The sequence below is a fragment of the Scleropages formosus genome, chromosome 10 (genome assembly GCF_900964775.1).
Source record: "Scleropages formosus chromosome 10, fSclFor1.1, whole genome shotgun sequence".
Taxonomy (NCBI): domain Eukaryota; kingdom Metazoa; phylum Chordata; class Actinopteri; order Osteoglossiformes; family Osteoglossidae; genus Scleropages; species Scleropages formosus.
In genome coordinates, this window is record NC_041815.1 from 6900373 (window position 1) to 6925165 (window position 24793).

Below are 24793 nucleotides of genomic sequence, written 5' to 3' on the forward strand. Positions count from 1 at the left end.
CTCGCCGCGACACTGCTTGGGACAAGTGGCTTCAGCCCGTGTGTGTGTCTGTGTATATGTGAGTGCAACACACACGAAAGAATGTTGGGTAGACATGAGAACTACAGGCTAAAGCCCCAGGAGGTACTTGAACATTTGAGCAAGGTATTGGACAGAGATTACAAACCACCCTCACTGATTATAACGGAGAAACTCCTGATGTCTGCAATAACTCTTCTGCTGATAGAAAACTCAACGGGTAAACCTGACACATTTGCTGTGGTTTGTTTGTGTGGTTAGTCAAGTTGGATCACTGAAGATCCACTTTGGAGAAAGAGGACTGGGGCTACTGTAGGTGCTGAACATTTTTAATGTAACACCCACCATACACTATACTTAAATATCGTTTAGAGTTAATTTTGTAAAAAGAAAGTTAATTTCTATAGTTCACTTAGAATTGTTCAGTGTTGAGACAAATTATGTTTGACATTTTGACTTGACACTTGACGGCAACTTTTACACTTTCATATCTGCTACAGTTAATATTTCACATCTGTTTCACCACCTACTCCTTTTTTAGTTATTCTGTCACTGCCTGTATTAGAGATGAGTGAGATAAACTATGTTAGAATAATGTGGTCTACCTGTAATGTTTTATTTAGGTTTCAGAATGTGTTTACATGCAAAAAGATAAATGCGTGGAAGTGAATGCAAGAAAAAGTAAAAACTATTGGAAGTAACAAAAAAAAAAAAAAAAAAAAATAGGCGCCAAGTTTAAACAACTTTTCATTCTATTTGTTCTATTTCTTTGCACCATTATTGTTTCAAGGAAAGAAACAAACCAGATTTACTTAAGAATCACATGTCTGCAACTATTTCTTTGTCTCTCCTAATGTAATGCACAAATAGTATTTTCCCTGAGATGTACGTCGCTTTGGAGAAAAGCGTCTGCTAAATGAATAAATGTAAATGTAAATGCAGGTGAAAAACTGAGAGCTTTATGTGCTTCAGTTATTCTGAGATATTTGTCAAGAGATGATATTTCACTTTGTGTGACATTTAACATGATATCCACATAAGTGTTTGCTGCACTAATAATGTTATTGCATTGTTACTATTATCACAAAAAAACGTATTTGTTGGTTAGAGGTTAACTGAACTTGACAGGATACAATAAGGTATGACAGATGAAATCCATCACTTTTTTAAAGCTTTTAAAATGCTGGCAATTATATCTGTCAAGGGGCCTTGAAAATATCTGCATCGGCTTTCTAATGACTGAAGGGAATAGAAACAAAATCCATATTAGACTTTGTTTGGGGAACAGTTGCCCTCAAACACATTTCCTTTCAAGCTTTTAGAAAAAAATAAATTGTGACAGACACACTGACTCACTGTTAGGGGCATCGCAAATCATTTTAGATACTTTTGAAAAAAACCACTAGATTGCTGTTCTAAGACAGAGCATCACAGGTTACAGTGTGTTTTTATGTTATGATTACATTTTGGTACAAATAATGGCAATGCTTTGTTTTGAAACATGGAAAAAAAACAAGAAGACATCAATCTAATTTCGACTAACTGCTATTAAAAGTCTAAATGTCTAAGCCTATCTACCAGGTGTAAGCTTGTATGCCCGTAAGTCTGAATACGTGATAATGTGCTACGTTGTAATAACATCCTGTTAAATAAGAAATAGGCAGTTGTTCCCTGAAGGGAAACTGATTATGTAACCCGAATTCGGATAGTGACTTGGGAAAGACTTATTAACCCACCTATGCTCTGTTTCTCGGAGGATGGCACAGTGATCTGAATTGTCCTCAGGGTCTGTACCTTCTCTTGACAATGACAGCTTGTATATCTGGGCTAAGCCCGCCAAAAGCCATACAGCAGAGAGCAGATTTGGACGCCTGCGACCGTTCTGACGGATTTCCTGCTAAATGGTGGTTCTTTATTAAAAAAAGAAACATTCCAAATGTGTCGGATCTGTCATACACCATTCATCAATCATCCCGTGGAATCGGGGGCTGTATGGAAGCACATTTCCTCCCTGAACTTCTACAGGAGCCAGCTGGATGCTGTCTTTGAATTTAACAACCGAGCAAAATGTACACAGAAGAGAAATATATTGTGATGACATCCTTATGTAGTTTAACTGTGGTTTTCTTCTGACTTCAGTGAGGTTTGTACATTAACTTACAATTATTTAGACATTTATACAGCTGGGCAATTTTTTATGGAGTAATTACCACTCAAGGGTAGTGCAGCAGGATAAGGGAGTCAAGTCTGAGTCTTTCAATAGCAAAGTGATGACTCTAACCACTGTCACCTGACATGATATATTCAGAATTATTATTTTTTTTTTAAAAATAAATAGATAACGCATACTTCCTTTCATATCCAAAACCACGTGATGCTTTTCTCAGAATATATTTATATAGTGTATGGTGTGAAATAAATATATTGGAATATTTTGGTGTATAGTACAACACATTAAACACAAGAGCACCAGATTGCCTGGGCCATAAAAGATGCCGTTTTCATTTTTGGCATGCATGCAGGTACAGATTTACCACGCATTAATATTCTGCATGTCCACGTCAATTTCTCAGATGCAGCTACCTACAGACTATCTGAGTACAGCTGAAAGAAGATTCTTTTTGTTATGAATTATGTAGATTTTAACCAAAGGTTTCCCTGAAATGTTCAGCACAAACCTTTACACAGCTGTCTTCCATGACGCAAATCATTTGTTGGAATGATAGAAAAATAAATAAATGAATAAATAAATAAATAAATAAATTTGGCTCTGGACTCTGACCCAGTGCTGGACAAGCAATAAATCATAGTTACAGATGTACACATCACATCTCTTCTGGTGTCCTCACACATTGTTTCTGGTTTTATGATACCACCGGCTGGAACTAGTTTAGACCGGAGGCAGTTTAGAGCAGACAGGCTGTTCATCTCCTGTTTGCTGTCAAGTGTCTGACAATGGTACAGAGCTGGGATGCCCATAACATTGCCGATGATTCGAAGAGGAACTGGACCAAGTTTAGGGAGGTCACTGGAGCTACAATTACAGAGAAGCACACAACCACCACCATGCCAATACGAGGGAGCAATAGGTCTCTTCCCAAATTCTTTGACATGGAAAAGGTCCTGAAAAACATCTGAAGGACGGTGAACGAGAGACTCGCCGTGCGGTGTCCAGACTCGCTGTGCCGAAGTACAGCCCATGAGAGCGTGCCGTAAAGGACCACAGCTCCATTTAGAGCAAGGACCATTGATTTGCTTAATTTCAGGCAGGAAAGTGATTTCCCTGTTGGCCAGTTTCACCGAGGTGTCCCACATGAGGACAAAACTCTTTGAATTAATGATATTGCATTTTTCACCATCTATTTAGTTGGTATGTTTAGAGTTCATGCTGTAGCAATTTTGTTCCTCTGCCGAAAAGCCCACTCTGGGTTCAGATAAAAACAGCACCCTCTCAGAAAATAATGACCCTCCTGGGGAAGCAAAGCACACACTGAACACTTGTAATTCCTAAAACAATATTACACCACAGACAGAGGTACAGTACCTGAGGCATTTTTGCTCATTCTCTCATTTACATGCTGTGTATTCAGAGAAGAGAACGTGAGTACTGAGATTAACACAGCATGATGTAACTCAATAATTTAAAAGAGAAAACGGGCCTCTACTTAATTAGAAAAAAAAAAGTGTTTCTTCAAATACACAAGCTTGTAATTTCTCATTCCCATGATATACTATGATCAAAATACGTCAGACTGCTTATAGTCAACTTTACTTCATTTAAAGCCTTATATGTCTAATTGTTATGAAAGTGCAGTAGTTCATCCGCAAAGCACTTTAATTGCTTATATAAGTACCCTTGTATGTCATGACTAATGTCAAAACAAGGCAAATCACAGCATTTAAAGGTAATAATGTTAGGGTAAAAAGCTAAGTAGTCACCAAGCAAAGCTAAATTCACCGTTTCAGCTGAATCACTGCATAATTTAAACTTCGCATATTAAAATATTTAAAATGATTAAAACTAGGAATTTGATATTTTGCCAAAAAGAGAAACAAAACAGAAAAAGCTTTTTGGCTGAGAATGAGTATTCTGTGAAATCTTTTGCACGTGCTCACATCGCTGCTTTTTAATCATTTATTATCGCAAATGGGCAGAAAATAACAAGTTCAGATGAAGTGGTGTGATTTGTACGAGCACATCACAAGGACGGGGTTCTCTGCAGACATTGTTCCCGCTCACCCATTAGCCAAGGAGGCAGGCCGCATGAAGTGACTCCAGAGTCCTGAGGGTCGAGCAAGCGAGAGACTCACCATCTGTTCTGAGCGTGAGTGGAGTCGGCGGACTGAGTGCCCTGGAACCTGTTGCCATGTTCTTCACCAGGCAGATGTAGCTACCCACGTCCGAGGGCTGCACCTTGGAGATGTACAGATTCCCGGTCTCCTGGGAGACGAAGCGCCTGCTGTCCTCTGCCACGAAGGAGGGGAACTCGTTGAACACCCAGCTGTAGGTAATCTCTGGGGGGACACATATAACCGTGATTCTCAATTTCATGCAGGAGCACCTATGTATGAGTCAACAAGTGCTAAGTAAACAATTAGTGGTCAGGATTATTACAAACATAAATTAAAGAATAGAATGAGTGCTTGCATGAGCAATCTCTTATGATAAGAAAAGTTGGCACGGTGGCACAGCGAGTAGTGCTGCTGTCTCATAGCTCCTGGGTGGTGCGAGAGGACGTGCCTTCGATCCCAGCTCAGTCCGTGCGGACTTTGCGTGCTCTCCCTGTGTCTGTCTGCGTGGGTTTCCTCCCACAGCCCAAAGACATGCTGTTCAGGTTCACCCATAGTGTATGAGTGACAGAGAGAGTCTGTTCCACTGATCTATGGATGAGTGACCCAGTGTAAGTAGTGTATCTAGCACTGTAAGTCTTTGGGTGCTCTGGTTTTCTCCCACAGTCTAAAGACATGTTGTTCAGGTTCCCCATAGTGTGTGAGTGACAGAGAGAGTGTGTATGTTCCACTGACGTATGGATGAGTGACCCAGTGTAAGTAGTGTATCTAGCAGTGTAAGTCACCTTGGTGAATAAGGTGTGTGGCCTCATAACAGTACATAGAGTTCATTGGAAGTTGCATTAGAGAAAAGTACCTGCTAAATAAATGTAAGAAAATTTGTACATTCTAGCTAATGGTGCCAAAATTATACCCATAACAACATAAAATTTTGGAAATTAATGCAAATACCCCAGTTTGTGATGAGATAATGTATGCTGGGGCCATGCACCAAAAAGGACATAGTCATTAGATCATGGCCAATTAAGGTCCACATTTAGAGAAATGATTCCTTTCCAAGAGTCAAACACACTGCTTGTGGCTTCTTTTTCCCTGTTATATTTGCACATTTCACATTGTGCAATTATTCTGGTGCACGCTGTTTGAAGGATTGCATCTCCTGCAGTTTCATGCCTCACTTTTCAAACAATGGAAAAAGCCGCACAGGGTAAACTATGAATATTTATCTTTTCAAATAAGTCTCCCTTGTTTTTGTTTTTTTGGGAAAACTCCTAATGAACTGTCATGAGATATTAATTGCAATGGTGCCTTTGTGGTCTGGTCTGTTCATTACCCAAATAGACATTCCCTCAGGACATACTTTAACACATCAATTATATTTTAACCTGCATAGTTAATGTTTGATTAGCTTCTAAAACTCACATTGTGATTTCCATATGTCACTATTAGTTGCATTTAGTGTGGACTTTTGGCTGTTCTTTTTTAATATTATTAAGTCATGTGCAGGTTGCCAAAAAAAATAAAAAAATAAAAGAAAATCACTAGTTAAAGGCATATGATTGATTTTTATGGGTTGCTGCCAGTTTTTCTGCAACGGTATATGATGCGTATTAATGGAGAAGCAAATCTACAGATCGGAATCTGATTGAATTAATAAAAAAAAACAGAAACATTGAATGAAAATTTAGCAACAGAAGGTTAGGACAACATAAACTCTACATCTACCTATGAGGTTAAGACAAGTTATCCATGATTTAGGTATCAGGTTCTGAGTGACTTTTATTAAAAAGCATAATCCATATAGTCATTCTGACCACCATTTCATAAAACTGTAGGAGGGCTTCTCTTCCCAGGAAATAGTGAGAGCCAAAACACATGGCTGAGAGGATTTAGTCAGCTCATTAGAATCCTAAATATCCATACCTAATGAGAGTAAAACACTGCCTTCAATTCATGCCACTGTGATGCAGTAAATTTGAAAATAAAACCCTGTTTACAAATCACTGCATCCCTTATATATATAAGCCGGGTCCTGCTCTCTGGTGGGTCTGGGGTTCGAGTCCTGCTTAGGGTGCGTTGTGATGGACTGACGTTCCATCCTGGGTGTGTCCCCTCCCCCTCCAGCCTTGCACCCTGTGTTACCGGGTTCGGCTCCAGTTCTCCGCGACCCCGCTTGGGACAAGCGGTTTCAAACTGTGTGTGTGTGTGTGTGTGTGTGTGTGTGTGTGTGTGTATATATATAAAGGGATGATGATCCCATTGGAATTTGATGCTTGATAACCCATTCTCAATCCAAGCTTTGCTGAAGGACACATTTGCTAGGTTAAATGACCACTTAGCATTGGGATTTCTTTTCAATACTGAAGGGCGTGGGGGTGCCTTGAAAGGGTCAGGGTGAAAATCTGCTTGGATATGCTCGAAGTTAGGTGGATTTGTAGTTGGCAACAGAGCGAAGCACATCTGAAGTGTACAGACATTTGGCAAGTAAGCTCACAGTCGTGAATCTGGGCTCAACCACTATCCCTGGCCGTTTCAAGAGTGACAATAACACATATTTGGCTGTCTCTAATGTGAAAAGTTAACACTGAAATAGAGGGTAAAAAATCTGCAACATAGCTGGCGTGTAACAGTTGTCCACCCACTTATCCATCGGGATTGATGTGGACTATACCATTTTTGCAGGACAGATGGTTCAACTTTCCACTCCTCCTTCACAACATGTATTTTCTGTTCTCACACTTATACATTTAGAGGAGCTTAACATGTTTTTTTAATGACACAGCTAAATTTATCACAGCAGTATCACTTGATGTTTAATAATCAAATTGAAACAGGAGTACAGTTAATTCCTTTCTCCATACGCCAAACAGACCCTCAAGTAGAGCACAAAGTTTGCGTTATTACATACTATGAATTGATTTTCCTGGAGTTATACGATATGCAACTAACAACCATCTGGTCATATGATAGGCATCATATTAACGTTATTGTTTTTTTTTCGAGCCTCAGTAATTGGTTGTGACGTCTAACAACTGTGCTGCTGCAAGGCATCAATATTTCTTATCGTTCAGGTATAGTTAACATTTGGATGTCTACCAACAATTGTGCTTTGCGTACACTATTTTTTTGTTTCTGGGTCCTTTCAATTTTCTTTCTTGAAAAACTGAGTATTGTGCAGGTTGTGAAAAGAAAAAGCAAAAGAATTCCGATTTAGAAAGTGAAAATATAATAAAATGGCATAATTATATAATTAATGTACTGTACTCTACTTTTATTATAATTTTATATCGTTATATTTTAACGTTATTAATGTGTTGGGTTAAAAATATATAAGACAGCTTAACACAAAACTCATGCATGTTAATTGTTATATCCTTATGCCCCCCCTCCAGTCTGAAGCTGCTTGTTCGTAGCAGGGTTGCGGCAAACCGAAGCCTAACCTGGCAACACAGGGCGCAAGGTTGGAGGGGGAGGGGACACAGCCAGGACGGGACACCAGACCGTTGCAAGCCACCCCAAGCAGGACTCGAACCCCAGACCCACCGGGCAGCAGGACCTGGTCAAACCTGCTGCGCCACCGCACCCCCCTTCTCCACACACACTATAATACACAAATGAATAAATCATATACAGTAGCCGTGAAAGATACCTGGGTAACATGGGCAATATTTGTTTTAGGCAAACTGGCCTGGAGAGTGAAAATGAAACAAGGGAAACTCAACAACAGGAACATGTCTTGGAACTGCTGCAGAAGATTTGGGAAGACATTCTGGATTGTTTCCTGATCAAAGATGTTAACCAAATGCTTACTGAAAAAACTAATTTCCAGCCATCGCACTCAACACTTTTGAGTAGTTCTGTATACATACTGTGACTTACTTTCAGTGTGCATAGACTGCTTCTTCGCCACCATGCCCCTATTTACGACTTCGAAAAATGGGAACGAGCATTATTGACATTGTAGAGTGACCCAACCCAAAGTGACCCAACATGTCATGGGGACAGACTGATGCTCATTGCCCCGCCCTTCTCTCCAACTGCCATTATCCCGCAGTTAAATTTTTGCTTTAAATGTCATGTGAAATGTCACACGACTGCAGCCGACCACCTGAGTGGTTTTCCCGTACTGAAGAAATTCAGAACGGATTTCGTTTTTACTTCCATCCATCCCTCACATTTTCAGCCTGTGAGACCTCGGCCCCCTTGTTGGAAAATGATTTATCGATAGAGGAACAATTTCACGGCAAACACATTTCGGGATCTTTGAACAGCTGTGCAGCTGGAGCAATCTACCCCCCCACTCCCAGCATCCCCACCCCACCACACACACTACAGCTGCAACCACCAACCCCAAACTGACAGCTGATATGCCATCCTGAAAAGAGGGTGGGGTGGCAGGGGGGTAATCAAGGGTTCTGATCCTAGGGCCTGGCGGCTGAATCCTCAGCCATGCTTCTCTGGGGAGCGCTGCAGAGGTGGAACAGAGCTGATGTCAACAAAACCGAGGTGATTCATTGCCTTGGAAACAGCTCACACATAAGAAGCTGCATTAAAGGACACCTATGGCGGCCTTTGAAATATGGCGGTAAACGTTTCCCTGCAAGCTGCTGGAGCTGCAGTAAATAATTGCTTGGGTTGGTTCTTTTCGGCTCCAATAGTACAGTAAATTTGCCCGCAGAGGTAGAGCCTCCACCAGAAACACAACATAAACCTGTTGGCGGAGGGTGGATGATCAGTTGAGTTGTTAAACTGATTCAGTGATATGGCAGTTCAGCAAAACTCTGCTGCAATGGAGGTCATCATATGTAATGTATATTAAAAACAAAATTCAATAATGCCATTCTGAAGGAGTTCTCTAATGAAAGAGTGTCTGTGAAATCCATTTGCACATAATATTCTCAAAGGAGATGCAGTTCTCAATCTTTCCCCCCCCCTTTGTATTCAGAATTATTTCACACTGCTCCATCACATCCCATCGTCGTCAGGAGTCTTTCCTCATTCGAGCAGTGTTCTTTCTGAATTAGACCCATGTGAATTTGAGTAAATGCAATAAACACATTTTAAAAAACCTAGTTCCTGCTGGGAACAGAAAAAAAAAAAAACAAAAAAAAAAAATCAATCACACTTTACCAGACAGAGAAGCGGCGCAATGAAATGAAGGATTATGATGATTAGATGATACACACTAACCAGCGCTGGCCTGCACTCAGCAAAATTGCTCTCGGTACTATCTGTAAAATCTAAATTAATCTTAGCATTGTCAAAATCACAGTAAGTCAAAATTATGTTGCTGCAGCCCTAAATGTGCACCATAAAAAAAACAATGTGAACAAAATTTTGAAGACCAACTTGTATATTCCTGCTGCCTCTTCTGCGATAGGACCCATTGCAAAAGTAGGCCCAACCTATACTGATATAACCTCATTATTTTAGATGGATTAGTCTCTATTTTGAGAGCGAGAAAGATGACGCCCACCTAGAAAACTCTGAATTCTGCCTGGAACAGAGTCCTACAACTTTGCTGTCCATGTAAATCACCTCTGTGAACCTGTCTTGTAACCAGGGAGGATTGCTGGCGCAAAGTCATTTAGGACAAAAATCCAATTAATGTGACCATTAAATAAACCGTCTTCCTCACAGGAGCTTAAGGACTAATAATTCACAGCCTGCCAGTAGTGGACTTACGATGACAGTGTGCAGGAGAGGGGCTGGGGAGGTGGCAGGCTCTTACTGAGGTGTGGAAGATTACCTGGTGAATGAGGAGGTGGAGAACACATGAGGACCACGCCCTGACCCTCCCGCACGGACACGGCCCCTCTTGTCCGATTGCTGAAGTTGCCCAGATCTGCAAGGATATGAGGAACAAAACAAACTTTCATAATTTGCACGCAACGCTGGATTTGCCAAACAAACACATCAGAATCCTCACAAAATCTAAAATGTACTCAGTCTTTGATCAGAATATTCAGAGCAAACCTCAATCCAAAAAAAAAAAAAAAAAAGAAATTTTCTTACCGTTGAGCAGTATTTCTATATCTATTCAACTTGGAATGCTAAATTTAAAACAGATTTTTTTTTTTTTTTTAAATAAAAAAAATGACTTGGGTTGTTAAAAATTGTATTAATATTTTATAAACTCCCACCATTATCTTACCATGAAGTAGTGTCAAATTTTAAATGTGGTGCTAGCCATGGGCACTTTTCCCTCATAAATTATTTCAACATTTAGTGAATATATGTTTCAGTGTACAGCAGTGATGCTGGAAAGCAGGGAGAATCACAGTATTAAGTACTGCATTAGAAATTTAGCATTTTTATTTTTGTTCAAAAGATTTTTGAGGAGCATAGAGGGCAAATTGTCTCACCAAAGCACATCAGTTGGTAATGGATGTTGGTATCAAGCAGAATTAAGGCCTTAATTAAGGCTCTACTACATAGAGCCTATAGTGTGCAAGAATTGGTATGGGAATGGTCACACACATCCGGTGGCATCAGATATCTGTCACTCAGATTAAGCCACTCACCCACGCAACCCCCCCACCCACCCCCATGAAGTTTTGGTTTCACTGATCCCGCGTGTAAATTCTAGCCACGTTCAGGTCTGTGCCCTCTTCTGGACGCCTGCGGCCCCACGAAAGCTTTGTGGTAATTAACGTGGTTAACCTTGCCCCGAGCCCAGCATCGCTCCCCTGAGCTCAGCCGGAGCACGGATCCTGAGATACACTCAGACCAAATTATTCTTCCAGGCCCCTGCTGCACGGTGGCTTTTCAGTAGTCCTGTTTTACAGGTTTCAAAAGGTGTGTCTGCAGCTTATCCTGTGGGACTCCTTCCTCTCTGAAATGGCAAGGTTATGTTAGGGGAAATGAGGCTAGAGGCAGCAAGAAGCGTGGTGGCTGAGGACACAGGCTGTAACCTCAATTTTGACAGAACGGGCCTACGACTGTACTCTTAAGCAAAGTATCTGACCTGGATTTCTCTATCAAAATATAAATGTGCAGAAATGCATGCAATTCAATGTCAATAAAAGTAATTTAAGGTAATATTAGTAGTCCCCCCCCCCCCCATAAGATGCACTTATAAATTATGTACACACATTGCATACCATTTTTCTTTCATGTAAAGAGTCATTAACGATCTTCATACTTGGTTTGGATTTTTCACTCCATAGTTACAGGGATTGAATAAAGGATATACTGTCTGTATGCTTCTTTGTAGGTATTATTTTGATGCCTTGGGAAAGAGTAATCTTATTAGGACCGGGAGTTGCACAGCCCTTCTGGATTTCTGGGAGGAACACATGGCACTTTCCTGAAACCTACACACTGGACCAGTATTCTCCTTACGAGGCCAGAACCTTTCCAAGGGCATCCGTTGTTAAACAGCGTCGCCGTGCACCATCGATAGCAAGATGCTGCGCTGCCAAATCAGCATCCCCCTTGCATATAGTATGTTGCTACATCTGGCCAAAGCTAACTCCATAGAGAGCACACTGGGCAGCACACCTGCCCTGTGCACAGACTCAGCATGTATGCACTGTGCACGTAAATAAAAAGATTTACTGTGCCGCTGATGTGAAGGGGACACTTCTTTCCCTCAAGCACAAGCCACTAACAAACACATGTGTAACAAACACATTTTTTCTTTCTTTCTTTCTTTCTTTAATTTTTTTTTCTTTTTTTTTTTTACGTTTTTGATATAGTGCAGCTGTAGCAATTGTGATCCAGAAAAGAAATTCTTTTTATTATCATTGGTGGAGTCCCTAGAGCCTCAGGGATGAGCAATCTCTTTTCATCCACTTTTAAGGACCAGTCAGGGAAGGAAGCCTGCGATCACTGAAAGCACAAAGAATACCTGTGAATATTGATGCGAATTGTGCATGATCCAGACTTTCCACAGTATCTCTCCACCTCCTGCATCATAAGCACGCGGAGAGCATCCGCTCATCTCTCTTAGGTCATTAGTTCCTGTTCCCAGTCCAATCAACACATAGGCAGACATGTAGATCTCAAAAAAAAAAAAAAAAAATAACATGATGGCTTGGTATTCCGGTGCAATCTCCCAGAAAGGTGTTCGTGTCAGAGTGAAGTGGGAAGGCAGTCCAGCTGCTGCCGATTAGCTGATTCTGGGCTAATAAAACGAGGCCAGTTTAATTTTCCTCAGCAGCTGTGATTTTAAGAGACAAGCAGGTGAGCAGCTACTGACTTGAATCAGACCTTTCGCTCCTCCTTCCATTCTTCCGCACCATTTGACCGGAGGTGCTGTACTCCCTCAGAGCAAAGGTGACTCAGAATTGCACCTTGGGGTGGACTTTGAAACTTGTACTTATACTTGTAGTTATTTCAGGTGCTGTGATAGGATCCAGGATTAAACCCCTCATCTAGAAACATAGCAGGACTTCGTTGTGTCTCTATGGAATATGCGCATCTATCACAATCCCATGCCAAACTTCCTTGGTGAAAACCTTTAGAAAAAAACATAATTTTCCTTCATGACACAAAGCACTGAACTTCAGGTTAGGACTGTGAGGAAACTGCTTAGTGATGCATGTTTATCTGTTTAGAATCCAGTCTAATTCAACACGAATACCTGACTGACTTAGATCTCGGCAGACTGCAGTTTTTCCAAAGGAAATCAAAATGACAAGAACCTGCTTGTTTTTAGTAGTCTTCATCAGTTTGAGAAGTTTCTTAAGGCTACAAAACTTTTTTTAAATAAATAAACTGTTGCCTTCTTTAAATAAATACAATCTTCAATCATGTTATGCAACAATGTGACTGTGCAAAATAATCCTACCATTATTCAGTACTGAGACCTTCTGAGATTTCACTGCATGTTTAAGAAGACATGTAAGCTGATAATGCCTGGGGTGTTTTCCTCATAATACAATATTTTGTTACAGACCCATCTGATGAATTGGTCGTCCCTTTCCAGGCGCATGGATGACATATAGGAAGTCATGCCTTGTCAAACACCATTGCTTACAGCAGCGGAAAGCAGCCAAAACACCTACAGTGCATCAAGTGTAAAGCTCTTGATGAGGAAGAGAACAGAAAGAGTGCAGACCAGTTAGTGTTTTAAGAGGATCAGACATACAATACGCTGTATGTTTATGATCTGCAGTTTGAGGAAACATAAATTCAGCTTTCATGTGAAGATCAGATGGATTTGAAGGACCATGTTTTGGCCTGCAGCGGCACAGTTGCTGGCGTCAGCTGCACACATAACATCCAGAATCCAGAAGGTGTCAAGCTGCAGTCTGCTGAAAGGCTGCGGTATCTTAGTGAGCGCACAGATGAGCACCAAGCCCTCCACTGATGTGGTTTCACCATGACAGAGTTCAAGAACAAAGGCCAACTCTCACGGCATAGGAGGCATACAGTCAGAGAAACGAAACAAACAAAAAAAGGGCAACGGCGGACAGCGACACATTAGATTTGCATGTTGTGTCGAGTGTTGTTATAGAGTGAAAAGCCCCGGTGACATTTTCGATAGACCAGCAAATCACAGGGAAGTGAGGAAAAAAAAAACAGTTCATTATGCATGTCTTGTGGAGGGTGATCTGCCCTAACGGGCTGTCAGACGAAAGCAGCAAACGAACATTCTTGGAACGCACTGTCGCCATGGCAGCTATTCATTTACCAGTCCCCATTGGCGCCACCTCCTCGATCCCTGTGCCAGTGCTTTACCCCGGCTGCTCTTCAACTCAGATGACATATGAATTATGGCTAATCAATACCCTGTCCTGTAGTCTAAATGAGAAAATAGATTTTCCTCCATGCTTGCCCCACAAAGACAGCATTAAATCTAAAATAAATAAATAAATAAAAAGCACTACAACTTGGATCTTGAAACAACAGGACAAAGGCGGCAGAGGCATTTTTTAGGAACAAGCTGTAAATTGCAGAGACAGGTGGAACCAGTAAAAATTCAAATAATTTATGAATGTGTCACATGCTCAGCAGAGGCAGCTTATATGAGGGGTTCTGTCATAAAACAAAGAAGACAAAACAGCTGTGTGACAGAAGTGTCAGTAAGAGCACGATTCAAGGCAATAATTGGCTGCTTGTTTTTCCCACCATTCTCATTTCCTTCTCACTCTCTCCTACATATAATGTCAAACATAAGCACAAAAATCAATATTCATGTACCTTAAATAATGCAAGCAGGGGGCTGACATATGATTAGACTGTATTGATAAATGAGAGAGGTCACCAATTACATATACCTCTCTGCCAGAAAATTATAGGTCAGTTCAAATGCTTTGTGGGCGTTGACACTTGAGTTTTAGCAAAAGCTGTAATTATTGCATCAGAATTAAGGCTGTGCTTCAGAACCTTTCAGAAGCTCTGCATGTAGAATTCTGAGTCACATCTTTCAAATTGCATCCACATATTCAAAGCAATATCCAGGAGTTTTTGACTGTGAAACTACCCAAATGCCAGCAACTTCCATTGCCCTGCAGAACGTTTCAGTTTGCTTATATACTCAGCTATGTCTGATATAAGTAAAAACGATGATTTTTTTTTTTTTTTTAAATGAAAAATCTTCATGAAGATTCAACTGTTTCACGGTTTACAGACAAACTGCATGAGATATAATTTTCTAGCAGCCAGACTAGCCTTGATGTTAGAGATCATATTGTGCGTACTGTGTATTGTGTAGAGAGATTCTTTCATACAGACCTCCAAACTACCATATTTATTACATCCTCCGTAACTAATGGATTGTAGATTATTGGGAAAAATACTGGAGGGTACTGAGATTACTTGCTAATCTTGTGAGATCAGGTCTTCTGAATATATGAGAAGCATTCAGCTAACCTGTAAAACAGATGTTTTCCTTCAGTTGCAAATAAAACACAAAAGATGCATGAGCAACCCATGAGACTAAACCATGTGTATGTAATAATTTTAAGCTATAACCACAATTCGACTGGAATAAGTCTGAAGCGGATTTATTTTAAAGTCCGCAAAACATTCATAATTGGTGCCAATGTCAGTTGAGCTTTGTGTGAGTCAGCTCAATTTAACTGCTTTCAGTTATGCCACTGCAGTGGGTGTCAAATGGGAAGATTTTATTTAAATGATGAAATTACATGCGACAGTTTGAATTTCGGTAAATGGTGACCCTCCAGAACCAACGTATTCTTGATTGCCTTACATCAATCTCAGGTCTAAAAAATAATTAAGATGCATTAGGGAGACTCTTATGAAACTTATAGTGTCATGTCAGGCTCTAAATTTTGGGCATATTTTTTCAAAGTAGACACTAATGCTTTGTAATGCATGCAAGAGAAACAAGAAATTGGACATTTGTCAGAGTGGACTTGTTCCAATGTGTTCCACTTTGATTATTCCCCTGATGTGTACGTAGCTCAAATTTCCTCCTTTATCCTTAATGAGCTCAGCTTTGCTAATAGTGATCTGGAGAGGACTTCATACCTTCTGGTCTGTTTCAGTCAGAATTGCTGCAGAGATTAAACCTCCATCTCCTGCCCTGCTTGTGTGCAAGATCCTATTCCCGCAAGACCATGTAAAGATCCACTGGTAGTACTAACTGTGCTTATTGTTGACATAATAAAAACATTTTCATTGTCAGGCCTGGTCGTTGACAGTCAGAATGGCTGCAGTCAGACCCTTCATCAGTAGCCCAAACTTACACTGTAATGCACTTTCAATAGAATTCTTTCAAACCTTCAATCCATGTCAAAACATCTGCACAAAGCAAGGGCTTAATAATTACAAGGCTCTTGAGATACGCATAATAACTTAGTCTGGATTTTAAGCTTGTCACAACAGAGAACCTACGTTAACCAGAGCTGTTAATGATATACTCTTGCTCTGAGATATGGCCATGCTGTCTTTGACATAACAAATCATGCCCTTCTATGTGACTAGATATTAGATTTTCCAATTATTGAGAAGATCATTTTCAATATGTACAGATTTTTGATTTTCTGTGACCTATCGTCAATGCACTAGCTAAATATGGAGCTCCAAAGGGTTACGTATTGAGACAAATGTTTTTATTTCTGTATATGCTACCACTGAGGAGGATCTTAGAGAGGCACAGAGTTAATTGTCATTCATAAGATGATGACAAACAAATCTATTTATCAATACGACCAAATGATTCTCTGCCTGCATCTGTCATGGCAAACTGTTTTCTTTAGAATAAAATATGGATGAATGACAATTCTCTCTCTGAACTCTGAAACAGAAGTCTTATTGTTTGACGTGAATGAGGCAGATAAGAGTTCATTGTTTATCTGCTTATAACTTTGTAGACTCAGCTAGAAATTTACACATTATTCTAGACTAGAGCCCATCCCTTAATACTTGTGTGAAATCTCTGTCTAGGATTTGCCTCCTGAGTCTTAAGAATATTGCATTCTTAAGAATTCTTTCTGCTCAAGATTCAGTAACCTTGGACCACACATGTGTCTAAAGCAGATGCCTATCTCTTAGGAAGTCAAAACACTACTCTTGCCATGTTCTAATAAATATAGAGTGCAGCAAAAAATTTAAGAGAAAAAATATGAAAATATCGAGCTAGTTTTTACATTGCTGTGCCAACTCACTGTAAAGTTTAGTCAACACTTTAAAACCTAATTGCTCCGATGCAAAGCTCTGAATCTTTTGGCCCCTTATTTATCAGAACTCATTAGTATAAGCCAAAACATTTACTTCAATCAAAGGAAGGAGGTTGTCCTGTAATTCCAAGAATAAATATGTTTACTGTTGGCAGAGAAACTTCAGTTTTAGAGCTCCTAAGCCATGGAATATTTAGCCAGATAATGTCACGGACGCACCCTTAGTCAAAACCTTTAAAACTGAACCTCTTGTCTAGTACTTTTCTTTACCAAAATAAAGAAAAAAATAAAGATATTGTTTATACAACTGTCTGTTGTGCTGCCCTTGTGCAGAATGTTTTTAGTGATGATATTTATGCCTTCTTCCCATTCCTGGACACGGTAAGCCTGCGGAAAAGTTTTCTGGTTAGAGACCTGCAAGTCCTCACCCTCAGATTGCTTGACTCATTGAAGATCACCTGATAATAATGCAGAAGAAAGCTACACGACCATTACAGAAGCTCTACAATGAACATTAATATTTTATCCTAACTAAAAAACAACCGCTTGCTCAGAAGATGTGGACATCCAGTTGGCCTTGAAACCCTAAGGATTTTTAAATCTTTCTACTGTTTTTAAAGTTTTGTTTCCTCTGCTGTGTTGCTTTTTTCTTCATCCACTTAAAAATTTGCATCTTAATTGTTATTACTTGTTAAATGTTGCATAATTATCCTTTTTCTATTTTCTTTGTTAAGTGCCTTGAGGCAAAATGTTTAGGGTGCTATTGAAAAAAAAAGAAATTAAAATGAAATTGAATTGAAATTGCTTGTACCATATGTACCTTATGGTCTTTTGGGTTCATTAGATCAATGACATACAACTGTAGCACAGTAGTTTGAAAAGCCTTTATGACTAATTTAAGCATTTTCTTGCAATCCTGATTGTCCTGAAATAGCAAATCCTGACATTTATTCAAGCGTAGTGAGCATCTTGAACTTAACATGGAAACTGCAGTAATTTGGCCTGGAACCATGATTATTCCCTTCTCACAACAATGCTCATTCTTCATGCAAATTAGAACAATGACTGGTAACTAAGTGTGTTCAGCAACGCTATATTACATGACACCAAACAGCTAATGGGCCCAGCAAACACCTATTATGGCTGTCAGCACTGAAACTGTTCCGTTGAGGATTATCACCAGTCTGTCTTATTTTATAGTGCATGGTAGAATTATGCTGTTTTTCTTGTTATGAATCTCACATGAAAAGAATTAAAAAACCTACATAGAAAATGCCTGTCCAGAATAATTGGATACAATCATGGGCAAAATATAAATAACTCATATTAACATAGAGTAAGAAGAGAGAAGACAATGACAAAACACTTTCATCCTTCTTCATCTAAGATGTGTGTGTGTCTGAGTTCTATGGTTGTATGGCTAAGGGAATAATAATAAAAAAAAATCATCTGGTGCTTACAGGTCCTAAAATTTCATAGACTTAACCTCAAGTAGCAACCACCCAACGCCAACAACTGCTTTTCCCGAGCAGGGTTGGAGTGAGCCGGAGCCTTACCCGGCAGCACAGGTTGCAAGGCCAAAGGGGCAGGGACACACCCAGGATGGGACACCAGTCTATTGCAAGGCACCTCAAGCAGGGCACCAATCCCAGACCCGCCACCCAGTGGGCACCGGCCAAACCCGCTGGCTCCAACGCGCCCCCCAACTCACGTAACAAATGAGGAAAAACAGATATTACTGTAAATCCATTGCCTTGCGTATAGAGATGTTGCTGTTTGATGATTTGGTGCTTGCAGTGCTGGTACACTAGTCTCCCTTGTTGCTATGACAGAGAGATGGTTAGACCTTGCTGGGGAACAAGATCATAAGAAAGCCAGCCACCTTTGGTCCTCATTGTGGGCCAAAAATACAGTACAAAGATCCTTCAGAAAATCTGACCAAGACTGCATCTATATAGGGCAGGCTCAGGGTTGCATTGCTTTCTTGTGAACAGATCAGTACAATACTCATTTGATGAGAAGTGATTCATATTGTAGCCAACCTCAATGGGAATAGCCCACAATGTGAATTGATGAAAAAAATTGTCTGCAGTCAAGTATGTGGATTTGAAAAAGTTTGGCAGTTGCACTGTACTTTTTTGCCAAGAGAGATGGGTAAAAAGATCAAGTGCTGTCTGTAAAGATGTCTGAAGCATGGAAAAATATGCCAAAATCAACAAGACAGCAAAAGCACTTTGTTTGGCCTTCATTATTTGGGGCTTTAGTTTCACAACGGTAAACCTTGCAGCACAAAACATTTTTGGGGTTGTAAACATCAAACATGCCATTTTCATGAGATGATGAAAATGGCTCTTTTGGCAGTAATGGAAAATAAAGCAGTTTTAGATATGGTAAGGGCAAAAAATTTTTTTCAGAGTGTGAATTAGATTCAGCCAATATGGATGACCACATCCTTCATTTTAAAAGTTGTGCCTGTACTTATCATGGCAATTTGCCTAAATGCCAGATGACAATGTGACAACAGAGTCCTTCACAAAAGAGGACGCATATAATTACGAAAGGGGATGTAATTTTTGGCACTTACTGAATCGTTTTAGAGAAACCCCAGAATAAGGTTCTCATTTATTAGACATTATGCACAGTGTGAGCATGTCTTGTTTCATGCGGTACTATATCAGACTTCAACAATCATCCTAGCAGTCTGAAAATCATACCTGCTGGACTCCCCACATTAAGACCAAGTTTCTGTGGGCAGTGGCAGAATGTGACAGTTGCTCATGAAAAGTCAATTCAACCCTGGAGGGGTATTACTGATACATCCATTTCACACAACTTATACATTGACGTTAGCCATCATTAGACAAGCAAAGACATGGTATCGGTCAAAAGCATAAATATTGCGCACACTAGATGCTCATCAGAGGTTTCCACACATATTTCTGCTACAAAACTAGAAAACACTTAGATGTAGACTTTGAGGTAATGTCAGAATTATGTAGAAAAAGTTCTTCCAAAATGTCTGTGGGATACTTTACATGCGTGATTGTATATCTTAAAGACTTTTCAGCTGTAAAATATAACACATGCAATGTTCAGACAAAACGGCACCATCTGATTAGTTTCTAAGCTGGTTTCTCTCAATGACCATAGTATCTCTGAGAAACACTGTGATCAATTTAGAGAACAAATAACATGTATTGTGAAACAAATTAACCATGATCTCTGGGACACATAGATGTTACTCTAAATATGCTAAATGACAGATTCCAGAAAGTTGTACTGACTCACTGAAGAATCACCATAAACCCTTTCAGAAAGTTGTTACTACATTCCAACACATAAGAATAATATTTTATTTTCATCTGAACTCAGCGTGCACCTCATGTATGACATACATTTTGTTTCATTCCTTGTGGTAGTTCTTTGCTTCCTTTATTTTTATTTATTTAATTCATAGCTTTAAATCTTTTTGAATCACTTATCCCCCAGCAAACTGGTGAAAATTCCTTTGTAGGTCCCCTAACATAAAAACTGCAATTGATGTTTAATAAGATGTTTTTTTTTTTTTTTTTTCCCCACTTTCACACATTATTGGCTCTAGTTTTGCAGTAACATAATTACAAAACCACATGCTATAAGCAATTTTTTTACTTTCTTACTACACAAAGGCATTTTTTGTGCCTCCACCAGGATTGGAAATCTGAGACAGCAGATGAAAGTATTGGTGTGACATTAAAATCCTGATGCACGGAACTCTTTTTTTTATGACAGCGTCATTGCCAAGGTTACTAATGCTCTTGAGCATGGCAAGTTTGCCATGTGCTATTTTAAATGCATTAATCATAAAAGGCACATTATACAGTCCCCACCTTAAAAAGATTAAAGGAGACAGCAGAATCTGCACATTGACGTCTTTCTCAGCAGCAACATATTTCACAGTATATATGAATTTAAAATTGCTGAAAGTGGAGCGCACAGACAATCCTCTGTTCACCATGAGAGAGCACTAGAAGGTCCCCATCTGTGCCATAACAGCAGTGTTTGTTATGCAGAGACGGACGCCCGAGTTCCCTACATCAGCTGCTGGGAACTTAGCTTTTGTCTCTTAGCACCAAAGTTTTGACGTGCTGACTGGAGCTGCTGCGTAGAGAAGTGGGGCATGCAAGAAAGGAGGATAGAAAAACCTTGATTCAGGCCCAGCAAAAACTTTATTTGGATCACGATGGGCCACCTTATGGGAATTTATACAGCGCAATAAAGGCGGGTTTAAAATTTACATCTACAAACCACCTTAGTGTTACACACTAATCCTACAGTTACACATACAGATGCCGATTCACAAGTGCAGACACACATACACACACAGACACAAGTCATTAGAAAGTTCTCTCACATCAGCTAAGTAGACAGACACCTGCCAGCGGCCTGCTGTTGGCAGCCCATGGCACTGAACGCTCCCCCGGCCATCTCCTGTCACAGTGGCTCTTAGCTGAGAGCCTCCCTCCAGCAGGTGATGCCAGACAGAATCAGCGCACACACACTGATTTCTGACAGCATCCAAACAAGTGACCCAAACCAGCTTTGAGCCATATATTCCATTCCGTCTGGGGTCTGATACCATCCGGTCTGTTTTAAGAATGTGTCTTAATTTTAAATTTCACTTAGATGATTAAAAATATATATTTTAAACTTGTATATAGATTTATAGTTAATACATTACACACCTGTAAACATACAGTGTAATCATTGTAAACATGACTTACGTGGCAAAGGAAAATAAATCCTTAATAGTAAAAATGACACACTCAAGATGCCGCACACTTTTTTTTCATTGGCAATGTGGCTGTATGCAATCTGTGCTGTGTTGGCTGGTGAAAATTTTAAAAGTCTCCTGATCCAAATGCAACACACACGCTGAGGGCTAGCAGTGTTCTGTGGGTTGGGAACATGGACACTGTGTGGGAGAACATGGCTTAATATAAATACAGGAGTTTATGAACCAGCCAGATGCCTTTAAAAAGATAGTTCTTCACCATTAGCCACATATTTACAGCCCTGGAGCACAAACATAACTCTTCCCTTATTCTGTAGGCATCAGATATATAACATTTATTTTGTAGGAACAGTCTGCAGACTGTAAACACTGCAGCATATGCTTCCCTCAGGCGTGACAGTGAGGCTATTATGGTCAGCTTCACTTGAGGAAACTGCTAGCACAACCAGCACTTAAAAAAAAAAAATATATATATATATATTTTTAAAACCAAGCATTCTGCCTCCAGCTTCCCTCTATGCTTTCTTGGATTGTGACGATAGCCAGGAATTAGCCCAGGGGATCGGCTTAAGGGAAAATTGTTCTCTTGCTTCCATGCACCAGAGAACTGTGCAGTGGATTAACTATTCCCAGCTAACTGGGATTCCTCCAGCATTTACTGTAGATGTCCACATTCTGCCTACCTTTAGATAGATAGAGAGATAGATAGATAGATAGATACCCAGCTGCAATTCTATGAACCATGTTTCAAGACTGGCCAAAGAGGAGACACGATGCTATAAAGGACATAGTCCCGTAACCTGGCAATTATTGGCTGAAGTCCTAAAAGGGACAGTGTAGTTGTAGCACGTCGAGGTGGCCCGGGAAGGGGGCGGAGACGGGGGCAAAGCAGCCACAGCTGGGACTGATTACCATCCCTATTTCTTCCCTGGTGCCCGGCAGTAGAGGGAAGAGACGGAGGAGGAGAGCGAATCCAGAGAGACAGAGACAGAGATGAACCCGAACCCGGAGACGACGCCGGCGTCCGGACCGACCCAGGGCTCCCAGCCCCCCTGACCCACACAAAGTCCCATCCTACCTGTTCCCTGGCCCCCCTTTTCCATCCCCTTCCTTCTCCCCGCACTAAGGGCAAATAAAACCCCTCACGAACGGGCACTGCACCTCTTGTCTCCTGCCTCGTCTCTTACAGTAATTTTACGCACTGTGGCATTGCTGGAAAAATGGAAGCTGTGCAAACGGGCAGAACTTACAACTTTACATCCACTACTCATCTACTTAACTTTTTTCTCCTTCTCTGTGCTTCCATTTAGAAGTCCAGAGAATAGCCAGTGAGTGTACTCACATGCAAACTGCAGTAGGGCTTCTCTGCTCAGCACGGAGCCCAGGCTGTTGGAAGCCTGGCACTGGTATCGACCCGAGTCGGTTTCTTCTCTGGGGTCGGTGATGACCAGGCTGCCGTCCGTCAGGCTGTAACGGAAACCGGTGCTGAGATCCAGCTCCGTTCCATTGACCGTCCATCTGGGAACACCACGACATAATCAGCGAAGGGACATGCGCTGGCCTCCACCTAGCCATGCTCACTCGGGGACCTGTGTTGGGATGCTGAAGCACGCGAGCATCTGCAATTTCTTCTTCCCACTGCCAGGTTGGTATCGAACGCTCCTTTCTGATAATGCCCATAATGACTATGATTTGTAGCACTTAAAATACGGATATTGCCTCAGTAAAAAACACTGAAAGGTTATTCCAGGATGTTCATCTTCACCACAGGCTTTGATTCAGGACTCCTCCTTACATTTTGCTCGTCTATAAAACAAATGGGGGGTGGGGGACATATAGCTTTATCTATTTATCCCCTTCGGCAAAATGGAAGTAGAAAGTCACCCCCTTTTTGAATGTTTACACAATTTTCCGCCCGCGCAAGCTTGAGAGGGCTGAACACGAGCGCTCTTCTCGTCCAATGTGCCCACTGCGAATCACCTGTTACTTCTCTTTGGATTGCAGTGTTTGTCTGGGAAGAGAGCGCTATTCTCTTGACTGCCTCGAGGCCTGACCCTAAGCGTTGCTCTGAGCAATGGAGGGGGGACCCCAGGCATCTCACCCACCCAAGGGAACACAAGTTCATTTGTGTTCACTGTGCATCCTTAGAGCATATGGCTAGAGTGGCACCGCAACCATTCAGACCCAGATCTGCACCAGAAAGGGCAAGTACCTCTATTAATGCTGGATTGTACTTTGCAAACTGTGAAAATACATTACAGTACACTTTCTCTAAAGACTGAGGTTTAACATTTTCTGATGGTGGAAGTTTAATGCATTAAAGGTAGAAGCTTGTGACATCTACAGTTTACCTGTGCATTTCAATGCTGACTATGACACACCTGTATGTTGGCTGGGGGTTGCCTCTCGCCTCGCAGTTCATTGTCACCTTCTTCTCGTCAGAATCCAGGGCAAAGATGGTGTCGTCAGGCTCCTGGATAAACACAGGTCCAAACTCCTCACTCTCTAGAGAGCAAAGAGAACATTACAAAGCAATGAAACGTCTCCTTTTCGTGTTTCTCAACCTTTTAACAGTCTGCAGCTCGCAACAAGAAACACCAAACCAAAGAAATGAAATACAAGTGTATAAATAATACATAGCAGAAATACAGCAATGCAGTGGGTGGATTGGCTGAGTATATGTTGCATCCTGGAGAAAAGTCAAGTTTCTTACTGGGATCTCTATACATTGCATTATAAATTTGAAAATGCAAACAATAAGTTGTCTCTCTGACATTTAAGCAGCACTAAATGGCACTCACATTTGAAATTCTCTTCAGCTCTCTTAAGTTCTTGACCATAAGATTTGTTTGGCAGCGTTACAGCATACTTTGGAATTAGTATGGTCATTAATAAGCTCTCATTTACTGGATTGCACATTATGTGGAGGAGGTCAGCATGACTCATTCACTGGCAGAAAAACTGACAAAATGAAATCGAGCAGACAGGTCAATCAACATACAGTGGTACGGGTGTAAGTGCCCCAGTGCTCTGACACGAAGCTATGTTAAAAAGTCACATATTGTATAATGTTGCCAAACTGTTCACTGAAAGACATGTGCTGTATTTGTTCATAACT

General features: G+C 40.7%; 1 protein-coding gene across 1 annotated transcript in view; it reads right to left on the minus strand.

Moving 5' to 3' along the window:
• Nucleotides 1-24793, minus strand: part of cntn5 (contactin 5) — a 154658-nt gene that overhangs the window by 47783 nt on the left and 82082 nt on the right. The window contains exons 4-7 of the mRNA XM_018764086.2: nt 24057-24180; nt 23018-23193; nt 10058-10153; nt 4330-4533 (exon numbers count right to left, since the gene is read on the minus strand). Coding sequence (XP_018619602.2) covers nt 4330-4533; nt 10058-10153; nt 23018-23193; nt 24057-24180 — 600 coding nt within the window. The remainder of the gene's footprint in view (nt 1-4329; nt 4534-10057; nt 10154-23017; nt 23194-24056; nt 24181-24793) is intronic.